At 43.8% G+C, this 22,387-nt stretch overlaps 1 protein-coding gene across 1 annotated transcript in view; it reads left to right on the forward strand.

Annotated features, from left to right (window-relative positions):
• cfap61 (cilia and flagella associated protein 61) overlaps positions 1-22,387 on the forward strand; it is a 176,389-nt gene that overhangs the window by 95,412 nt on the left and 58,590 nt on the right. The window contains exons 17-19 of the mRNA XM_078230494.1: positions 2,282-2,377; positions 7,687-7,855; positions 9,704-9,878. Of these exons, the coding sequence (XP_078086620.1) occupies positions 2,282-2,377; positions 7,687-7,855; positions 9,704-9,878 (440 nt within the window). The remainder of the gene's footprint in view (positions 1-2,281; positions 2,378-7,686; positions 7,856-9,703; positions 9,879-22,387) is intronic.

The following is a 22,387-nucleotide window of genomic DNA, read 5'->3' on the forward strand; positions in this document are numbered from 1 at the left end:
AAGGGGGGCTCCGCTGCCACTCTGCCTGAGATCAGTGAGGGGGAAAGGGGGTCTGCTGCCACTCTGCCTGAGATCAGTGAGGGGATAGGGGAGGGTCCGCTACCGCTCTGCCTGAGATCAGTGAGGGGGAAGGGGGATCCGCTGCCACTCTGTCTGAGATCAGTGAGAGGGAAGGGGGGGAGGGGCCCACAATCGGTCTGGATGGCAGAGGGGGTGGGGGGATAAGGGGGTCAGTAATGTTGAGGGTGGGGGAGTGGGGCAATGTCTGTGGGAGCCAGGGGCAAGCATTATCCAGCCCAGGAGCGATGTGGCAGGGGAGCCACATTCTATCATTTTTTTTTTGCACATGCGCAAATGGAGGAGTCAATCAGAGCTGCAGGATTTCAGGCATGTTAAGCCCCGCCCACAGGCTTGTGCAGCGCGATTGGAAATCGCTGATATTTTTTCAGGCAGAGTGCGTATGGGGGCACCTGAGAACGGGTCTAAAAGTCGGATCTGAAACACTCCCAGTTTCAAATCCACCCAGCACTTAGATTCAAAATGGTAAAATAGGGCCCTCAGTGTCTCACTTTGCAGCTTGCATTCATTCATCCTCCTTTTGCATTGGATGGCTGATCCCTTTTGGGTAGAGCTTGCACTGACCACAGCTGCCATCGCCTCCGAAGCCAATGTTTTGATGTTATTGTCCCTCCTGCGGCCAGAGCAGAGGCAGAGAACATTGCAGTGGCCTCCCTGGGATCCAGCAGGCACTTAAGTGAAGCATCACTAAACCTGGGGGCAGCACACCACTTGAGATTTGGGGCTATCTCTTCAATGGAGCTGTCATGTGCTGCAAGCAATGAGAACTGTGCATGCTGTGACCATTTAAATGTGGCGCCTAGAGAAAGCAGTGAAGTCATATTGGGACAGGTGAACTGGAGGCCAACTGCCAGTGATCTCTTGTGGGTTCCATGGGATAGATAATTAATGAGGTTGGGATGATACGGCATGGCTGGTGGGAAAAACACCAATTTCCCTGCTTGCTACTGCACTTGGTACAATTCTGGGAAAGTTCTGCCCGTTATTTTTATCCGTATGCACCTGGTATTTATACTAATTATTAATCTACAAAATGTTTCTGTAAATATATGTGTACATTATTTGAATATTTAATTATTTAAATACATTACTTGATTTTAAGAAGACCATTATTAATTGCTGCCTGATTGGTACTTTCACAAGCCAGCCAGTGCAAAGGCCACTGAAAGTCGCTGCACAGGATTTATTAATGCTCTGGAACTTTGATTCATAAGAGGACATCCATATAGTCCAATTGGACCATTTGGATTGTATTTTAGCTGCGCAAAACAAATTTAAAACAAGTATTCAGTGGAAAGCCTCGGTTAAACAATTATTTTAAATGTTGTACCCAATGCTGTTTCTGCTATCTTTACCACCCCTGTCCCTGTGCCATTCTCCATTTTATACAACTCTCCACCATATCAGTTAATCATGCTGGAATCTGTGGGTAGTCAACCCCTCTGAAGCAACTGCTGGTGCTTGAAATTCTGGGTAACCCCTCCCAGCCCACTTCCAGTGTTCCCAATATATTCTTAGCAACATCCCAAAGAATGTCAAAAAAAGAAATCAGATGAACTTCTGACACATTGTTGGGCAAAGGTAGGGGAGGCGATGGCCGAGTGGTATTATCGCTAGACTATTAATCCAGAAGCTCAGCTAATGCTCTGGGGACCTGGGTCCAAATCCCACCATGGTAGATTGATGGAATTTGAATTCAACAAAAAAATATCTGGAATTAAGAATCTACTGGTGACCATGAAATCATTGTCGATTCTCGGAAAGACAACCATCTGGTTCACTATTGTCCTTTAGGGAAGGAAATCTGCTGTTCTTAACCTGGTCTGGCCTACATGTAACTCCAGAGCCACAGCAATGCTCTTGGGCAACGAGGGATGGGCAATAACTGCTGGCCAGCCAACGTCACTGTGCTGTATTGTTCTTTGTCGCCCCTGTCCCATGAATGAATAAAAACAAAAAGTCAGAGCACATTTGCAGAGGCTTGCAAAGATTCAGAGCAGCCTGGCAGCAGTAACATTACACGATGGCAAGATTATTGCCACTGTTATGCTTCATAAAATAGATTTAATGCTTGTGTATAGACAATGCAAGCTCTTCCACCACCCCTGACCCCAACCTCCATCTCTATTCAGATTTGTGTTTGTTACTGACTGATTATTTAATTCATGTGTTGATTTATTTATTTGATGTATTTCTTTTGCAGCCCACACCTGCAGTTTAATAACATTACATTAATTTCAACATGTGGACTTCCCGGACGTCAGTCAAGTTCCATAAAGAGAAAATTCAAAGCCTCAAGGTGTGTGCACCTACTGATGTAAATTACCAGACATATTCTGTTCATAAGTTATTACTGCCACAAAAAAGGATAAGTTGCTTAAATGTGGAGTAGCACTCAAACAGTAGAGGGAGAGACTTAAGTGTATTTTGGCAAAGAAAGGTTTCATGTTTTTACTCTGTAAGCACCAAGAATTATTTCACATTGAATTTGCGGCACAGAAGCAATCCATTCTGAAGAGCTTGTCGTATGAGGAATGGTTGAGGACTCTGGGTCTGTACTCGTTGGAGTTTAGAAGGATGAGGGGGATCTTATTGAAACTTACAGGAAACTGCGAGGCCTGGATAGAGTGGACGTGGAGAGGATGTTTCCACTAGGAGGAAAAACTAGAACCAGAGGGCACAACCTCAGGCTAAAGGGATGATCCCTTAAAACAGAGATGAGGAGGAATTTCTTCAGCCAGAGAGCGGTGAATCTGTGGAACTCTTTGCCGCAGAAGGCTGTGGAGGCCAGGTCATTGAGTGTCTTTAAGACAGAGATAGATAGGATGTTGATTAATAAGGGGATCAGGGTTAATGGGGAAAAGGCAGGAGAATGGGGATGAGAAAAATATCAGCCATGATTGAATGGCGGAGCAGACTCGATGGGCCGAGTTGCCGAATTCTGTTCTTATGTCTTATGTTCTTATGGTCATTCGGCCTCCACATGAACCTCCTCCCTCTCTGCTATTTCACTTTATTCCTTTCGGTGAAAGTGAACTGGCAAATATGCTTAAGGAATAGATCAACAGATATTCAGTGGCAAGCTTTTAAAAGTGTACTTCAGAATACACAGAATGGACACATTCCAATAAGAAATAAAAAATCCAAGGGAGGGCCCATCTGGATTGACTAAAAATGTTAAAGACAACATTAAACTTAAAGAAAATGCATATATTTGCAAAAAGATGAATGGCGGGTCAGAAGATTGAAAAGAATATAAAGAACATCCAAAAGATTGATAAGGAGGGACAAACTACAGTACAAGAGAAAATTCTGCTGTGATATAAAGACAAGACAGTAAGAGTTTCTATAGATAATTAAATAAGAAATTAGTTAAGAAAGTGAGCCTTGGTCCTATAGAAAGTGCATCTGGAGAATTAATAATGGAAACTAGGGCTCTGGTGGATGAATTAACCAGATATTTTGCTCTATCTTTACTATAGAGGACAAAAGTAACATCCCAGAAATAGCTGTGAATCAGAAAATAGAAGGGAAGAACTCAGGAAAATTACAATCACCAGCAAACTATTATTGAGCAAATTGTTAGGTCTCCTGGCTGACAAGACCTGGGCTTCACCCTAACGTTTTGAAAGAAGTGACTAATAAGATAGTTGATGCATTGGTTTTAATTTTTCAAAACTCCCTCGATTTGGGAAGGTTCCATTGGATTGTGTAATGACTTTAATCAGGCAATTGAACTCCCTGATTAAGGGCCAAATTGATGGGCCAATCAGGGAGCCTCTTGTTTTGTACTTAACCAGGCGTGTCAGTTCCTCTGGGACTCCTAGTGTAGACTACTAACTGAAAGCCCTCTGTATGCTGTAGTCAGACTTGTAAATAAAGGGATTTTGGTGAAGGGACCTCTACCTCCGAGGACTTATTACAGATTGGAAGTTAGCAAACGTAACTCCTTTATTCAAAAAGGGAAGGAGATAGAAAGCAGGAAACTAAAGGCCAATTAGCCTAATATCTGTCATAAGGAAAATGTTAGAAACCACTGTTAAAGATGTTATAGTAGGGCACTTGGAAAAAGATCAAGGCAATCGGGCAGCGTCAACATGGTTTTGTGATTCCTCTATTAGACATTGGATTGTGTAATGACTTTAATCAGACAATTGAGGTGGGCCTGTTAGAATATGAACTCCCTGATTAAGGGTCAAATTGATGGGCCAATCAGGGAGCCTTTTGCTTTATACTTAACCATGAGTGTCAGTTCCTCTGGGACTTCGAGTGTACACTGCCAACTGAAAGATATCGGGTGGAATTTTAGAAGATAAATTCTAAGTGTCCAGCCAGCGTGAAAATGAGAGAGTTGCAGATCTGTTTTTTGGACAAGATTTTACTCCCAATCTTATGCACTTAGTGCATGAAAAAATGGGCTGGACTGTTTCTTGCTACTGGAGGCAGTGGGCGGGGCTTAACTCACCAGCCAGCCTGATCAGGCAGCAGAGGGAGCTATTGCACATGTGCAGACCTCTGTGGGTTCACGTGTTGTGGATCAAGGGGAACCGGTTAGATTTCCAGAAGGCATTTGATAAAGCGGCACACCAAAAGTTATTCAAAAAATAAAAGTTCATTGTGTAGGGGGTAATATTTTGTTAAGGATTGAAGATTGGCGAGCTAACAGAAAACAGAGTTGGCATAAATGGGTCATTTTCTTGTTGGCAGGATGTAATGAATGGTGCTGGCACCTCAACTTTTTACAATTCATATAAATGACTTGGATGAAGGGTCTGAAGGTATGGTTACTAAATTTTCTGACAGCACAAAGATAGGTAGGAAAGCAAATTGTGAAGGGGACATAAGGAGGCTACAATGGGCATGAATAGGTTAAGTGAGTAGGCAAAAATCTGGCAAATGTGGGCAAATGCAAAATTGGAAGAATAAAAACAAGCTTTTTATCTGAATGACGAGAGATTGCAGATCTCCAAAGTGCAGAGGGATCTGGTTGTCCAAGTGCATAAATCACAAAAGCTAGTGTGCAGGTACAGGAAAGCTAATAGAATATTATCATTTATTGCTAGGGGAATTAATTACAAAAATAGGGAGGTTATGCTTCAGCTGTACAGGACATTGTTAATCTGGAGGATTGTGTACAGTATTGGTCTCCTTCTTTAAGGAAATATGTAACTGCATTGGAAGGAGTTCAGAGAAGATTTATTAGACTAATACAAAGAATTGCAGAGAGATTGGAGAGGTTAGGTTTGTATCCACTAAAGTTTAGTAGATTCAGAGGCATCTTGATCAAATCCTTTAAGAGCTTGAGAGGTATTGACAAGATGGATGTAGAGAGGATGTTTCCTCTTGTCTGAAAATCTCGAACTAGGAGATCACTGTTTAAAAATAAGGGGGTTGCTTATTTAAGACAGGGATGAGGAGAATGTTTTTCTCTCGGAGTGTCTTGAGTCTCTGGAACTCTCCTCCTCAAAAGGCAGTGGAAGCAGAGTCTTTGATATTTTTAAGACAGAGCTAGATGGATTATTGATTAACCAGGGTGGGGCGGGGGGATGGGGGTGGGGTCATCAGAGGTGGGCAGGAATGTGGGGTTGAACATAAAATCAGATCAGCCCCCAGGGACCAGCAAGCAAACATGATATGATTTCATTTTCAGGTTGTCTGCATGGCGACTACCTTGCTTGTTCGTTAGTTAAGTACCAGCTGAGACTTGATGAGGCACTAATTCATTGCCCACTTAAGGCCCTCAATTGGCAATGTGGTAGGAAAACCATGCCCAAGCTTCCCCATCCTGGACATAATCAGGGCAGAAGTGGGATAGCGACAGAGTCCCCACCCAGCATCCACCTACCCAAATAAATGGGTGGGCTATGTTTATGGAATTCATGTTTCACCACCTGCCATTGCCCCGGCTATCTGGATTGCCAGCTGGTGGTGAGACCACCACACCAAAGCCTCCCTGTAACATGTAAAACAATCAAGAACAGCCAGATCACTGTAACTTGTTGAAATGTTTTTCAATGTTGGTTATTACAAATATTCCAAACAATAATTCTAAGGGGAGAAGCATTTTTAAGCTGCCGTAATGAATCTATTCATAAAAATAACTTTCATGTCCGTATTTGAGAAGGTATTTTGACCTCCACCCTCATACCTACCTCAACCGTATAATGTTGATGATTATAAATGGCATCCTTGACTCAGTAACAGCACTGCCATCATGAGGCAGACTGGCGTGCACAATTTGGGCTGATGCTTTAGTGCAATGCTGGGGACATGCTGTATTGTTGGAGGTGTCGGCTTTTGAATGCGATGTTAAGCTGAGACCCTGGGCGGGATTTTCCAGCTGCGCTTGCCCCAAAACCAGAAAATCCTGCCCCAGGTCAACGGACGTTTGCATGGTGCCCCCCCCCCCCCTCTGCTGCTCCAATTCCCATAGCGGGTGGTATGGGGAAACTCCTCCACCGTCTGGTTGCACAGTTAGAACATAGAAAAACTACAGCACAAACAGGCCCTTCGGCCCACAAGTTGTGCCGAACATGTCCCTACCTTCTAGACCTACCTATAACCCTCCATTCTATTAAGCTCCATGTACTCATCCAGGAGTCTCTTAAAAGACCCTATTGAGTTCGCCTCCACCACCACTGACGGCAGCCGATTCCACTCGCCCACCACCCTCTGTGTGAAAAACTTACCCCTAATATCTCCCCTGTACCTACCCCCCAGCACCTTAAACCTGTGTCCTCTCGTAGCAGACATTTCCACCCTGGGAAAAAGCCTCTGAGAGTCCACCCGATCTATGCCTCTCAACATCTTATACACCTCTATTAGGTCTCCTCTCATCCTTCGTCTCTCTAAGGAGAAAAGACCGAGCTCCCTCAGCCTATCCTCATATGGCATGCCACTCAATCCAGGCAACATCCTTGTAAATCTCCTCTGCACCCTTTCAATCTTTTCCACATCCTTCCTATAGTGAGGCGACCAGAACTGAGCACAGTACTCCAAGTGGATACAACATTTCCATAGCACAATTCGAAGTTGAATGGGAGTTTTGTGCTATAGTTTCACTCAACGTTTATCTCTCAAACAACACTTTGCAGCTATTTGGGGCAAATCATTGTGTATAAATTGGTTGCCACTTTTACCAATGATGTGAGCTACACTTCAAGAGCACCATACTGACTGTAAAACACTTTGGACAGCCTTGGAAATGAGAAATGCTATATGCATTCAAGCTTTTCTTTCTTTGCCATAAGGCAAAAATTAGACAAATGTAAGAAATAATGATATGAACTCACATGCAACTGACACAGTACGTATAATCTGATTGAGCGATGCAACTTGTTTTATCAAAAAATTGAATAAGGCTTTGGCTTGATTTGTTATTTGTTCAATTTTCATTTCAGATTGCTCCGAGTTATCCACAGAGATTGTCATTGAGGCAGGAGAACATTACTTTTCCCCTTCCATCTTTACCATTTCATATGCATGATTTATGACTGCAAGGTTTACTTAGCCCAGAGTGTAAACAGTGATCTTACAGGTTCACTGTATACTTAGTTAATTATAGAAAGAATAGAATTATTACTTAAAACTATTCCCTTTCCTTTGCAGTCACAGTTATAACCAAGATGATTATGCACAGATGTCATTGCAGACATGGGTTAATGTGGTGACTGGCAAGATGATTGGTATTGACAGAGCTGCGAAACATGTACTCGTAACAGGAGACACAAAGGTGCCATATGAGCATCTAATCCTTTGCACTGGACAACAGTATCAGGTAAGTGTAAATACCCAGTTAAGCAAATATGATTACTGACCCAGACCCTTTCTCACTTCTTTCCTATTTTTTGCTAACTTTACTCCCCAGCTCCTTTCTCAAAGGTGTTGACTGTTTGATGGAATTTGACTACTCTTTGAATGTAAGGCCAACAGTGTGTGCTGATGGCTGATTACAGAGCTTGGGCGGGACTTTACGGCCTCGCTCGACTTGAGGCCAGAAAATCCCGCCCAAGGTCAATGGACCTTCCCATTGTCCACCCCTCGTCCACTCTGATTTAACATTGGACCTGATTGGTATTTTCTTTCTCCTCCCGGGAGTGAGTTGGTTGCCTACCCCTGTCCCACCGCCATTAAAATCAAAAGTGGTTGATGTCAGAATTTGGACTTTTAACATTTTAATTTCCCACCCATTCCAAACCGCCCATTTTTGGGAGTTAAAACTACCCCCCCCAAGGTACTCAGTATAAAATGATGCAGTCTTTCTCAATTGTGATGCAAGAGCAGTCAGTGGTTACATAAAAAAGGCAAATGTTTAGGCTGGAGCAGAGATGTGCTTAGGTCTTGGTAGATGCTAAATGCCACTCTTGGAGGTCATCTATATCCTATCTCTGTGGAGTGGGTCCCGATCACCGTGGAGGGGGTTGCAATCTCAGAATCTCATCTTTGCAGGCATGTTTAGGCCCCGCCCCTCCAGCTGGCTGTGTGATCCTTGCCAATACTTTGAAATTTCACAGTGCTGTTAAATCAGGCGAGGAGGAAAGGTCGAGGAGAGGTGCCTGTGAAGTCAACGAGTTTCACACAGCTTTTCTCGCCTGATCCAACACTCTGCAGTTTTGGGAAAATCGCATTTGTCGTCTTTCTGAGTGAATGCTGAAAGTAGTCCCTGATGGCAGTGTAAATGAAAGCTTGTATTTGTAACATTATCATTACAAGATTAGAGAATGACAGATGCGGCACCATCCTAAACATTTATAGTGCAGCCAGTAGCACTCCTTATGTTTATTTTTTCTTCTGATTACCTAAGGTACTATATAAATGCAAGTTATTGCTCACCCATTGCCTTTGATGGAAGTTTGATGAAGGAACTACAAAAGGTCGTGAATGTAGCCCAATCCATCACTCCAACTAGCCTCCCATCCATTGACTCTGTCTACACATCTTGCCGCCTCGGCAAAGCAGCCAGCATAATTAAGGATACCACGCGCCCCAGACATTCTCTCTTCCACCTTCTTCCTTCGGGAAAAAGGTACAAAAGTCTGAGGTCACGTACCAACCAACTCCAGAATAGCTTCTTCCCTGCTGCTGTCAGACTTTTGAATGGACTTACCTCGCACTAAGTTGATTTTTCTCTACACCCTAGCTATGACTGTAACACGACATTCTGCACTCTCTCGTTTCCTTCTTTATGAACAGTATGCTTTGTCTATATAGCGCACAAGAAGCAATATTTTTCACTGTACGCTAATATATGTGACAATAAATCAAATCAACTTTGTTCGCTGTTCCAAATTGGCTTAAAATCTATCAACATATCCAATTAAAAATTTTCACCCTCGTGTTCAAGGTGTGGTTGGTGACAACAGTTGTGCATAAGACCATACGAAATAGGAGCAGGAGTAAATGATTCAGCCATCCGAGCCTGCTCAGCCATTTAATAAGATCATGGATGAAGTCCACTTTCCTGCCTTATTTCCAAAACCCTTAATTCCCCTACTGATTAAAAACTTATCCATCTCACTATTGAGAATATTCAAGGAAATTGAAAATAAATTTAGAAAATAAAAGGTAATGGTCGATTTATTTATGAGTATTAAGGTTGATTAAAATTAGCTTTTCCGTTGTATAGGTTCCTTGTCCCACAGGGGTAGATATCACAGAGATGCTGACTAATGAAGATGTGACTGTTGATCCTGACCAGCAATTTATTGGAAAAGTACCCTCCAACCTTTTCGTCTTGAATAGTTCCAACGAGTGTGAAAATGCATTGCATTGGCTCAGAAAGCATGAAGCGTTGGCTAGAGGTAAAGTTTTAATATTACTACAAGTATTACAATCCTGAATATTATTTTCTGTGGCGTTCCGAATGGTGAATAGTAAATGTGTCTGCATTTACACTACTTACCGCTGAAAGCCGATGCCAGAACAGCAGTTGGGAGCAGGAAATTGGGCTGCAACGGAGAATGGTCTAGGAAACAATGTCACCAAGGATCCAAGTGAACACTTACTAGTATAAATTTAGTGCTAAGAGGTGGGTCTCCAAAGAGATACCTTTGGTGGGGTGGAGAGGGAAGGCCAAGGCTGGGGAGGCCCAAAGACTCCCCGCAGGACTTGGTTAACCAATCATTCCCCAATTACGCACGAAATCCTAACAAAAATGAAAGAACTATTTATCTTGGCTTCTTGCTCCTACCTCCCTTCTTAATTTCAGCACCAATTATATCTTTGAGTACCCAAATGCAGCCCATTAAGTAGGCCCGAAGCCTTCCTGCAACTGATTTGCCCTTGATTAAAATGGCAATGGATGGAAACATGTCAAGAATACTGCATGAACACCCCAACCATTTTAACCAACCAGCCAAAGAGGGAGGTGAGAGTCTCAGAAAGCCCGGAAAATCTCTACCATTAACAAGAGCAGGAGAAGACTCAGGGTAGCTGTCACCGGTGAGGATGGACAAGGATGTGTTTCAGCTGCTGCCTCCGATGGAATTCAGCAGGTTTGGGGGCGTGGGTGGAGAGAGCAGAGGAGCTGGAGTGCAGCCAACAAAAGAAGAGGGAGGTGCAGCGGAACTGGTGTTCAGAATGCTCAGGGGTAAGGAGGGAGCAGCAGAACTAAGTCTCCACAAGGTTCCACAGGCACGGGGGTTAGGAGGAGAGAGGGAGCTGTGGGACCCAACACTGATATTTTCTCCGGAAGATTTAGAACAGTGGCTGCAGTGGATATAAATAAAGATGTGCCAAAACTGGAAATTCCCAAAGTTAGTGAGGTAGATTCTGGGGTTTGTGTGATTTATTACTTCATCAGGTCAAAAGAGATGAGATATTTAAACTTGTGCACTGGAAGGTGCATGACTCTTAAACAGGGATTCCCATTAGCCTCCAAATCCTCAATTGTTATCAATGGCACAAAACAAACTGTGGACACAATTTCATTTATGTGGAAAACCTTTATTAACCCACTAACCCACTAAGCAACTATACTTCCTAAGCAACTGGTGTTGTAAGACCTGTGTGCAGCAGCTTGTTCCCAGGTGTTCAGACTGCTGAATGAACTTATCCATATACCTTTCCATGACTGACCAAGTCACACTTTCTGGCTGCGGCAGTGATGTCCTTGAGAGCTTTGGCTTTATACTCCTTTCTGACCCTGGTCTCTTGGCAAGTGAGATAATGGGGAGAATTTTCCCATCCTGTCCGCCACCAGAATTGTAGCGGGCAAGGGATGTACCTTGCAAAGGTCTGTTGACCTCGGGTGGGATTTTCTGGTTTTGGGGAGGGCACGGCCAAAGGATCCCACCCAGTGTGTTAAATCTAGTCATCCAGGTGGGCTGTCAATCCCACCCTGTTCATGCAATCACCATCTGCATGTGCTAATTTCCTGCTCTCAACAAGAGGCGTCTCCAGGTACCTGCCAGTAATGGATGTGATTTCTATATCTTGGTAAGACAGGAAGAGAGCCTTCCACACATACCGGGAGGCCATTGTCTAGGTCAGTTTCTGTAATCAAGTGTCTGGTGATGAGCCACCATCCTGACTTTTTTTTATTCATTCATGGGAGCTGGGGGTCGCTGGATGGGCCAGCATTTATTGCCCATCCCTGAGGGTCAACCAAAGAGTCAACCACATTGCTGTGGATCAGGAGTCACATGTAGGCCAGACCGGGTAAGAATGGCAGATTTCCTTCCCTAAAGGATATTAGTGAACCAGATGGGTTTTTATGACAATCGACAATGGTTTCATGGGCATCGTTAGACTTTTAATTGAATTTTTAAAAAATTATTGAATTCAAATGTCATCATCTGCCTTGGTGGGATTCAAACCCAGCTCTCTAGAGAATTACCCTGGTCTCTGGATTGCCAGTCTTGCAACACTACTACTATGCCACCGCCTCCCCTCATGTCAGTGTGTGTGTGTGTCTGTGTCTGTGTGTGTGTGTATATCTGTATGTGTGTGTCTGTGTGTGTATATCCTTGTCCAGTCTTTATTTTTTAAAAGTGCCACGTAAAAGCCCTGCATTGATGTCTTTGATCAAAATTCTTCTCCCTTTGCCCTATGTTCTCCACACTCCATGTTGCTACCACCTGGTTTTGAGCTCAGGATGTTGATCCACCTCAATAACTGGTTACATTTTAACACAAAGATAAAGATAAGACAAATTGAAAAGAAACAAGGAAAGGCCTGACAGCATGAAAACTACCCAAACTATCAAACTGCTTTACAAAGGGAAAATGTGAAGATGGTTGACTTCCGATCACCAACAAAAGAAAAATTACAGAATTCTTTGATGCATTAAAAACGCTCACAAGACACGAACATCTCTTACTGTGCTGTAATTCACTTCAAAATGCAAGGGGCAAAAACTGACCAAAAAATGGCAGAATGTTGTTTCTGGCAAGGAAACCGGCATATTTTTCTTCAGAGAAACCGGTCAGTTTTCTCTCTAGCTCTACCGCACTCTGCCAAAAAAAGATCAAAGAGGCCCCTTCTCCACCCTCATTATGGGTGTGAACCTAATGACATCGCTGGCAAGGGGGTGGGGAAGATCGAAAGTCGTGTTCTTGCCAGCAAGAACTGCAACGCCCAGATCTTGAGTCCCCACTGGCAACCTCACAGATACCGCCCAACATGTTGCAGAACTTGTCAATGGCAAAAAAGAAAACCTAACAAGAAGTAAGAATCTTTGAGAAACAATGCAACATCAGCATATTGAGAATCAAACCTGCAGCTACTGGGAAAAGTGTCATTGAGTAAACAAAGCACTTTTGGGAAGTAGACTGAGACCAGGTTAATTAGTATTCTAAAATTAACTTAACTTGCCCCTGCCGTTAATTCATATTTCACAGTAAAAAGTCTCACAACACCAGGTTAAAGTCCAACAGGTTTATTTGGAATCACGAGCTTTCGGAGCGCTGCTCCTTCATCACTCACCTGATTAAGGAGCAGCGTTCCGTAAGCTTGTGATTCCAAATAAACCTGTTGGACTTTAACCTGGGTGCTGTGAGACTTCTTACTGTGTCCACCCCAGTCCAACGCCGGCATCTCCACATTATTCATATTTCACATTTTTGGTTTAAAATGTGCATTTTTCATTGAATCAAGTCCAAATGAGAGTTCTAATGACAAGCAGATATATTAATTGGCATGCTTTGACACAGTATAACCAGCTACCCAGGAAGGTGCAGTAAAGTCTGAGTTTCAGCTGACTATAGTGAATTACCATCAGGTTTTAGTCATGGTGGCTGAACCTTTAAGGAGTTTGTGAGGCCCCAGAGTAGCTTGGTATTACTATAAGGCTTGTGGAAAGGCAAGTCTGCTGTATGAGTAAGTGAGTTGGAGGGAAGGGGTTTGGGAAGAGGTGTATTCTTAAGAGTGTATGTTCATAGAAATCATAGAAATCATAGAAACCCTACAGTGCAGAAAGAGGCCATTCGGCCCATCGAGTCTGCACCGACCACAATCCCACCCAGGCTCTACCCCCATATCCCTACACATTTTACCCACTAATCCACGCATCCCAGAACACTAAGGGGCAATTTTAGCATGGCCAATCAACCTAACCCGCACATCTTTGGACTGTGGGAGGAAACCGGAGCACCCGGAGGAAACCCACGCAGACACGAGGAGAATGTGCAAACTCCACACAGACAGTGACCCAAGCCGGGAATCGAACCCAGGTCCCTGGAGCTGTGAAGCAGCAGTGCTAACCACTGTGCTACCGTGCCGCCCATGTTGGAGAAGAGGGCTGATTAAAATGTGTCTGGGGAAGGATGGTGGGGAGATGGGCTTCACTGAGGGAATATGGAGTATTCACAGTCTTGATGGTAATAAAAGATAAGCGAGAGGAAAGCTAATGTGTGAGATTCTTTGGCCTCCTCTCAGCATTTTTCTTGGCGATTGGAGGCAGTGTGCCATTTGCTGGTAACGGGATCCTCGGGTCCTGCTGCTGCCAATGGGAATTCCCATTGAAGCCACCTACACCACCAGGTAACCCACGGCAGGGGGTGTGCTGCCAGTGGGACCAGAGAATCCTGCCACAGTGAACGGCCACAGAATTCCGGCCAATGATTCAACCTACTTGCACATATTTGAAGTGGCCTTGAAGCATTTGCGTTCACCACAGGCCATAAAAAGTGCTATAATGACATGACTCCTTGTTATGAAGATTTTCAGACCTTTTTATCTTCAGCAATTCTCAGCCCTGTTGTTCATACTGGGCAGGCTTAGTCAATGGCCAGGATTTTCCAGTCCTGCCAGCAGTGGGCATCGTTGCGGGTGGGACGGGAAATTCTGGAGAGAGGTCTCCCCGTCCCACACCACAATGATGGCCGCTGCCAGCGGGAACAGAAAATCCCACTGAACGTGTCTGGTATCTTCCATTCTCTGTTCTCATCTTCCACTCGACAGTGTATCACATCTGCTCCAAAAGACTTTCTCTTTGTTTTTCTCTTTCTATCTCCCTTTCCTCCACGACAGCACACACACTCTGTCTCTTTTCTTTCCCCATTCCTCAGGCCACAGTATTGCTGAAATCAGTGTTGGCAGATTATTACGATGTTTGCATCACAGTGATATCCAAAGGCAGCCAGATTGGAGCCTAATATTTCTCTCTTAAACCAACTCCAAAAATCACTTTTATTAATTAAAAAAGAACATATGGCATAAATTATGCCATTTTGTATTGCAGGGCATTTTCTAATATTGCTGTAATTAAATAACAACAAAATGATTTCAGTATTCTTTTTTCTCTGGATTCTACATTTCTACACTTTTGTTTCTCCAGTTTTTATAGAACAATATTTTCTTTGCTATTTTCTGGATTCTATTTTCTCCCCCTCTGCTTTTCCCGAGGTCTGGAATACTTTAGCACTCTTACTCTGGCCATTTATATGTGTAAAATAATATTTTCTCTTCCCTTTATGCTTTTTAAGACTTTTTCTCAATTTGTTATCTCTCCCTTGCACATCATCTCTCCCGGCACGGTGGCACAGTGGTTAGCACTGCTGCCTCACAGCACCAGAGACCTGGGTTCGATTCCTGGCTTGGGTCACTGTCTGTGTGGAGTTTGCACATTCTCCCCGTGTCTGTGTGGGTTTCCTCCGGGTGCTCTGGTTTCCTCCCACAGTCCGAAAGACATGCTGGTTAGGTGCGTTGACCCAAACAGACGCCGGGGTGTGATGACTAGGGGAATTTCACAGTAACCTCATTGCAGTGTTAATGTAAGCCTTACTTATGATACGAATAAATAAACTTTAAAACCCTTCCTCTGAACTTCTATTGTACTGTGTTGTGCTCCACATGAGCATAAACAACCACCCAAAAAAAACTTATTTCAACTCACATTCTCAACGTAACCTTCTAATCCTTTCTCCGTTGTATTTATCTGGCTTCCCCTTAAACACATATATGATATTGGGCAGAAAACTCCGCTGTTCACGCCGACGGGATTTTCTGCCTTCACTGCAGCGAACGGAGATTTGGCTGAGTGCCAAATTCTCCATCGTCATTTGCAACGGGGCATAAACAGCCATAAAATTCTGGCATTTATCTCTGACTGCTCCATGTGGTACTATTTCTACTTCTAACCACGGGTGGCACGATGGCACAGTGGTTAGCACTGCTGCCTCACAGCGCCAGGGATCTGGGTTCAATTCCGGCCTTGGGTCACTGTCTGTATGTAGTTTGCACATTCTCCTCATGTCTGCGTGGGTTTCCTCCGGGTGCTCCGGTTTTCCAGTCCACAGATGCGCAGGTTAGGTTGAGTGGCCATGTTAAATTGACCCTAGTGTCAGGGGGATTAGCAGGGTAAACATGTGGGGTTACGGGAATAGGGCCTGGGTGGGATTAGCATAGAATCATAGAAACCCTACAGTGCAGAAGGAGGCCATTTGGCCCATCGAGTCTGCACCGACCACAATCCCACCAAGGCCCTACTCCCATATCCCTACATATTTACCCGCTAATCCCTCTAACCTACGCATCTCAGGACTCTAAGGGGCAATTTTTAGCATGGCCAATCAACCTAACCCGCACATCTTTGGACTGTGGGAGGAAACCGGAGCACCCGGAGGAAACCCACGCAGACACGAGGAGAATGTGCAAACTCCACACAGACAGTGACCCAAGCCAGGAATCGAACCCAGGTCCCTGGAGCTGTGAAGCAGCAGTGCTAACCACTGTGCTACCGTGCCGCCCCGGTGACCGGTGCAGACTCGATGGACCGAATGGCCTCCTTATGCACTGTAGGGATTCTAACCACTTTCTGGGTAAAGTAGTCTCTCCGGAATTCTTTGTTGTATTCATCAATGACTCTCTTATATGGATGGCCCTGGTTCTGGATGCTCCACAAGTGAAAACACCTTCTCTACATCCATCGTATCAAGCTCCATAATGGCTGTATCTTAAAAAAATGTTTTGGTGGGACATGATTTTCTTTAATTGAAATTAGGAGAAGCATTATTGTGTAATGTAATTGGAAAATAATAAAAGGATTACAAAAGTAGTAAATGGCCAATTGCTTGCATACGAAAATTGACCATTGGTTCAATGTACATATTAAAAATACAACAGTCTCTATAACAGATGCAAGAAATGATAAGGTATGCTCTTTATTTTCATGCAGACAGAATGGTGTAATTATGTGTAATTACATTTACTGACATCTTTATCTCATCTAGCTTTGTTTCCCAACACTGCAGAATTTATTTGGAATTTCAGACACGTTACCATGTTTTCAAATGCATCGTATGTTTTAATTAACCGTAATTTGCAGCGTTATTCAGAGTGGCTATGCTGAAGGATACACATGGAAGCCCATTTAATTATGCAATTAACTGATCATTTATTTATGAAGGATATATTGTAATTAGCTGATAATCATTTGAAAAATTCAAATGATTCTGCTTGATTAGGAGACCAAGAATGAGGAAATATATTCAACACTAACATAAATTCAAATCTGATAATGAATGTAATTTAATTCTTATAATTGGTCTTCATATTATCCACATATGAATAACTTAAATATAGCCTCCCAGGTTCCTTTATGATTAATGCAACGTGTCTGCAGTCTTGGACAGGGACTCATTTTCAACAAACCTGTTAATGTTTGCAGTATCTTTTATTTTAGGATGTTGATGTATCAAATTACAGTATTAAGCATTTATAGTACATTGGCTGTCATTTAAGATTAAATAATTGCTGATTAATATCTACTTGTTGATACATTACTGTTGTTAATCAACTGGATTATTGAACAGAAATCAAACATTTGACTTCCTGATCCTTGTCCTGTCTTATTAGTCATACTGAGTATTACAAATATTAGCAATCTAGAACTCATGTTGCATTGCTCTCAGTGAATTGTAAATGTCATTTTATGATGACAGGAACATTTTAGCGTATAGCACAGTACATAGTAACTATATTATAAGGTAGTTAACATAAGGACGTAAGAACTCGGAGCAGGAGTAGGCCATCTGGCCCCTCGAGCCTGCTCCGCCATTCAATAAGATCATGGCTGATCTTTTTGTGGACTCAGCTCCACTTACCCGCCCACTCACCATAACCCTTAATTCCCTTACTGTTCAAAAATTTATCTATCCTTGTCTTAAAAACATTCAATGAGGTAGCCTCAACTGCTTCACTGGGGAGGGAATTCCACAGATTCACAACCCTTTGTGTGAAGAAGTTCCTCCTCAACTCAGTCCTAAATCTGCTTCCCCTTATTTTGAGGCTATGCCCCTAGTTCTGGTTTCACCCGCCAGTGGAAACAACTTCCCTGCTTCTATCTTATCTATTCCCTTCATAATCTTATGTTTCTATAAGATCTCCCCTCATTCTTCTGAATTCCATTGAGTATAGTCCCAGTCTACTCAGTCTCTCCTCATAAGCCAACCCTCTCAACTCCGGAATCAACCTAGTGAATCTTCTCTGCACCCCCTCCAGTGCCAGTATATCCTTTATATCCTTTCTCAAGTAAGGTGCCAGTATATCCTTTCTCAAGTAAGTTGATATACTAGAGTATTCCTTGCAGACAAAAGTAATTATTTCTCTTCCCTACTCTCTAATTCATTTTGCTAACTTTCTGGGTGCAATCTTACGACTTTGTCCCGCTCAACATTTGGCGAGGCGAGGCGGTAATGGGCGGGAGGCAGAAAATCAAAATTCACCCAGTTTATCGCCTTCCCCGGTCATACCAGCCCTGTTGTGCCGTCGAAATCAGCTTTAGCATTAAGTCCCGGATGCTTACCTTAATCACCCCGCCAGTCAAGGTTCTCCCCAATGAGTATCACGTATGGTCTCCACCAGCGGAGACCAGACAAGATGGCCTCGCCATGGGGCTCAGAGGCCATAGAAGCCCTCCGTAAAGAATTTAATTTTGGTGGAAGCAATTAGGTATGCCTAATTAATTGCTCTCCCATTGCCAAACTCCCAATGCTATTTTCAAATGTGAAACACATAATTGACCCATGAGTGATTGAGGTGCTCAGTTAGCGGCGCAAGGAATGGGCTGAAAGCAGTACATAGAAATTGAGGGCCTTTTGAAAAGTCGAGCAGCAGCAATGAGTGAATTTGCCATTTTCTGAAGATATGTTGCAGGAGGGTATTGATCAGGCCAGCACTGGCACAGGCATCATGGGTGATGCAAGGGTTTTCCTGTACCTCTCTTGAGACATTAATGGAGGTAATTTTGGACCAGAACATAAACGTCTGAGACCATCTGCTTGGCTAGGCACAACCCCCTATGGCACTGATGCTCTATCTTTTGCTGGTAGCGGACTTGTGGATGATACACTCGTTGTCTTGTGTAGCACCTTATCCTTGCAAAAGTGCGGTGTGTTCCTCTGTCCTCCTCCTGAGCAGGAGGATGCATGTGTTGAAGCTTCCCCTCACTGTTGAATGTCAGAGTAGCCTGTTCCTATCTCCAATTCCTCAGCCAAGCTCTGCTGCTCTGGAGATAGCAGCAGCTTGATGTTCCTCTAAGGGCTCCAACCTCAGACTGATAGAACAAAGAACAGTAGAGCACAGGGACAGGCCCTTCGGCCCACCAAGCCTGCACCAATCACGTTGTCCTATCTAGACCATTCGCATGTATCCCTCCATTCCCCGTCTGTTCATGTTCATGCTGAGAAATACAAACCTCTCAATACCAGCAAAGGAAACCCTGTGCCATTATTTGAGTGGAAAAGCTTAATTCTACCTCTTCTAAATGAATTGAACAGTGTATCCATTATCCCTCATGGCTCCCCACTCTTTGCACGTTAGCTGCGCCCTGATGAATCGCAGATACTGTGTACTCCCCATACCTGACAATTGAAAATTCAAAACTGCTCCTTGAGGCCTATTAGTGAACTCATCAGTGAGATTGACGAGCAGTCAATTGGAGGCATGTGGGTTTCAGGGTAATCCCCATCTCGTCCTTCCTTTGAAAATGGCATCGCATCCCCAAAACCACAATGCTGCTCTCCAGCAATTTTCAATTTGTGCCTACACTCATTCCTGCTCCCATTGGCATTTGAAAATCTTACCCTTGGTATCGCCAAAAGTCATTTTGGTCTTTCTCCTATTTGGGGAGGTGTGTGGATCAAGTCTCAGCAAAAAAGCTGCTGCGTTGGGTGTGTTGCTTAGTTGGAAGTGGTGGAGAGGAGAGCAGAGACCTCGCTTTAGCACCACTTCATGGTAGTGTACACCCATTTTATGTAACTGTTGGTCTCACCATTTTTTATATATTAGTGCCACAAGTAGGCTTACATTAACATTGCGATGAAGTTACTGTGAAAATCCCCTCGTCGCCACACCTCGATGCCTTTTCGGGTACTCTGAGGGAGAATTTAGCATGGCCATTGCTCCTAGCCAGCACATCTGTCCGGACTGTGGGAGGAAACCGGAGCACCCGGAGGAACCCCAAGCAGACACGGGGGGAGAACGTGGCAGATTCCACATAGACCGTGACCCAAGCCGGGAATCGAACCCGGGTCCCTGGCGCTGTGAGGCAGCAGTGCTAACCACTGTACCGCCCCAATATACCACTGCTTTAGCACTCAGAACAATCTTCAGGAAAATTTCAATCCTGGTAACCCAAGCTGTAGTCTTGAAATAGATGGAAAGCTCTTGAATTGATGAAAAAGGGGTCAGGCAACATCAGCTCGTTTAATCTGCACCAGTCTGACAATATCACATTTCGCTCCTGCCTATCGACTGCAGGTGCTACAAATCAAGGAAAGGTTTTTTTTCCACCGATGTATTTGGAGTGATCGTTAACTGCTCTTAGATAAAGCTGTATAGTTTTAGGAGACATTTTTCTGCAGTAGCTTGTGGGGTTTTTTTCACCTAGTGGTCATGAAAAGCTTTATATCATTCCAATTATTTTTCTTTAGTGATTTGGAAGTGCTTGTAGTTGTTTCTTGTAGTTACAACATGTCACAGAACTTATTTCTTCACAGTGACCTTTCCAAGATTGCACTTTGGTAAAAGGAGATACTGGAGAAGGAGTATGGTGCAAATAGAGGTATCACTGATAGAAGGAGGTGTTCTCATAGAGTTTATAAATTGAGGACAAACATACCTGCAGTTCTCAGGGGGAGGGGCGGAACGGTAGCACAGTGGTTAGCACTGCTGCCTCATCGCGCCAAGGACCTGGGTTCGATTCCCAGCTTTGGTTACTGTCTGTGTGGAGTTTGCACGTTCTCCCCGTGTCTGCGTGGGTTTCCTCCGGGTGCTCCGGTTTCTTCCCACATTCTGAAAGACGTGCTGGTTTGGTGCATTGACCCGAACAGGCGCCGGACTGTGGCGACTAGGGGAATTTCACAGTAGCCTCATTGCAGCGTTACTGTAAGCCTTGTGACTAATAAATAAACTTTACTTTTTACTTTCACTTGAGAAGTTGTTACAGGGTTGTATCAGATTATGCAAGCAGATCTGCAAACTGCCAGAGCTAGCAGAGCCTGACACAACGTGGTCACTGCAGTCCTTAAACAATTTTGCTTTGGGCTCCTTCCAGGCTGCCAACATCAGTTTGCAGTCAGTGCTTGCATTAGTCAGTTGGCTGATAGATCAAATACATTCATTACTTTCCCTATGAGCATTCGGAAGCAGAAGGATAGAATTCAGAAGGTTATTCAGATTCTTCCAAGTTCAGGACATCAATGACTGCATAGGCTCCTTCAAATAATGCAACTGCCTTCAAGGGCTTCTGCTTTATTAGTACACAGGTGTATGATGACCAGCAACGTATCATGCAAGTCTGTGCTTGCATTCCTGGCAACTGCCACAATGCTTTTCCAATACAGCAATTATTCCAACCCCCACAGTTTGCCCTGCACAGCAAGTGAGAGGCTGGCAGCTTGGAGACGAAGGCTTTCCTCTGCACACTTGGCTCATAACTAATTTTAAGAACTCTCACACATTTGTAGGGTTCTGATACAATGCCATAAAGACTATCCCACGTTATTGTGGTTGCACCAGCAGCAACTTACAAATATATAGCCCCTTTAAAAGTAGTAAAAGTCCCCGGGCAGTTCATTGGAGCATAATTAGACAAAAGAAAATCCATTAACACCAATCCAGAGAAGGAAATATTAGGGTAGGTGACCAAATGCTTGGTTAAAGAGGTAAATTGAGGGGAGCATCTTAAGGGAGCGAAGGTGAAGGGGTAGAGAGATTTAGGAAGGGAATTCCGGAGCTGAGGGCCAGGTCAACTGAAGACATGGTTGACAATGGTTGGGAGAAGGACATCAGGGATTCTGATGAACCCGGCTGATGTTATCTGTGAGGGTGTCCTAACTTGGAATCCAAGTTTATGTGGTGTATAGTTTTGTTTACAGGAATGGTGTGAGTAGTCACGTGGAAGACCCAGTGAGAACAGTAACCAGCCCAGTCATTTATACCACTTATTAAACACCATTTGTTACTATAAAGAAGACAGATATACACGATCAGGACTATAATGATCTCAAACAGTTACATATAGGAACTATATCGGGGCGGCACGGTGGCACAGTGGTTAGCATTGCTGCCTCACACCGCCAGGGACTTGCGTTCGATTCCTGGCTTGGGTCACTGTCTGTGTGGAGTCTGCACGTTCTCCCCGTGTCTGCGTGGGTTTCCTCCGGGTGCTCCAGCTTCCTCCCACAGTCTGAAAGATGTGCTGGTTAGGTGCATTGACCCAAACAGGCGCCAAAGTGTGGCGACTAGGGAAATTTCACAGTGACTTCATTGCAGTGTTACTGTAAGCCTTACATGTGACTAATAAATAAACTCTAACTTACTAAAAACACCCACACAGTTTATATAAAAATTACCCTTTTTGATCCAA

Source organism: Mustelus asterias, chromosome 15, assembly GCF_964213995.1.
Source record: "Mustelus asterias chromosome 15, sMusAst1.hap1.1, whole genome shotgun sequence".
Classification (NCBI taxonomy): domain Eukaryota; kingdom Metazoa; phylum Chordata; class Chondrichthyes; order Carcharhiniformes; family Triakidae; genus Mustelus; species Mustelus asterias.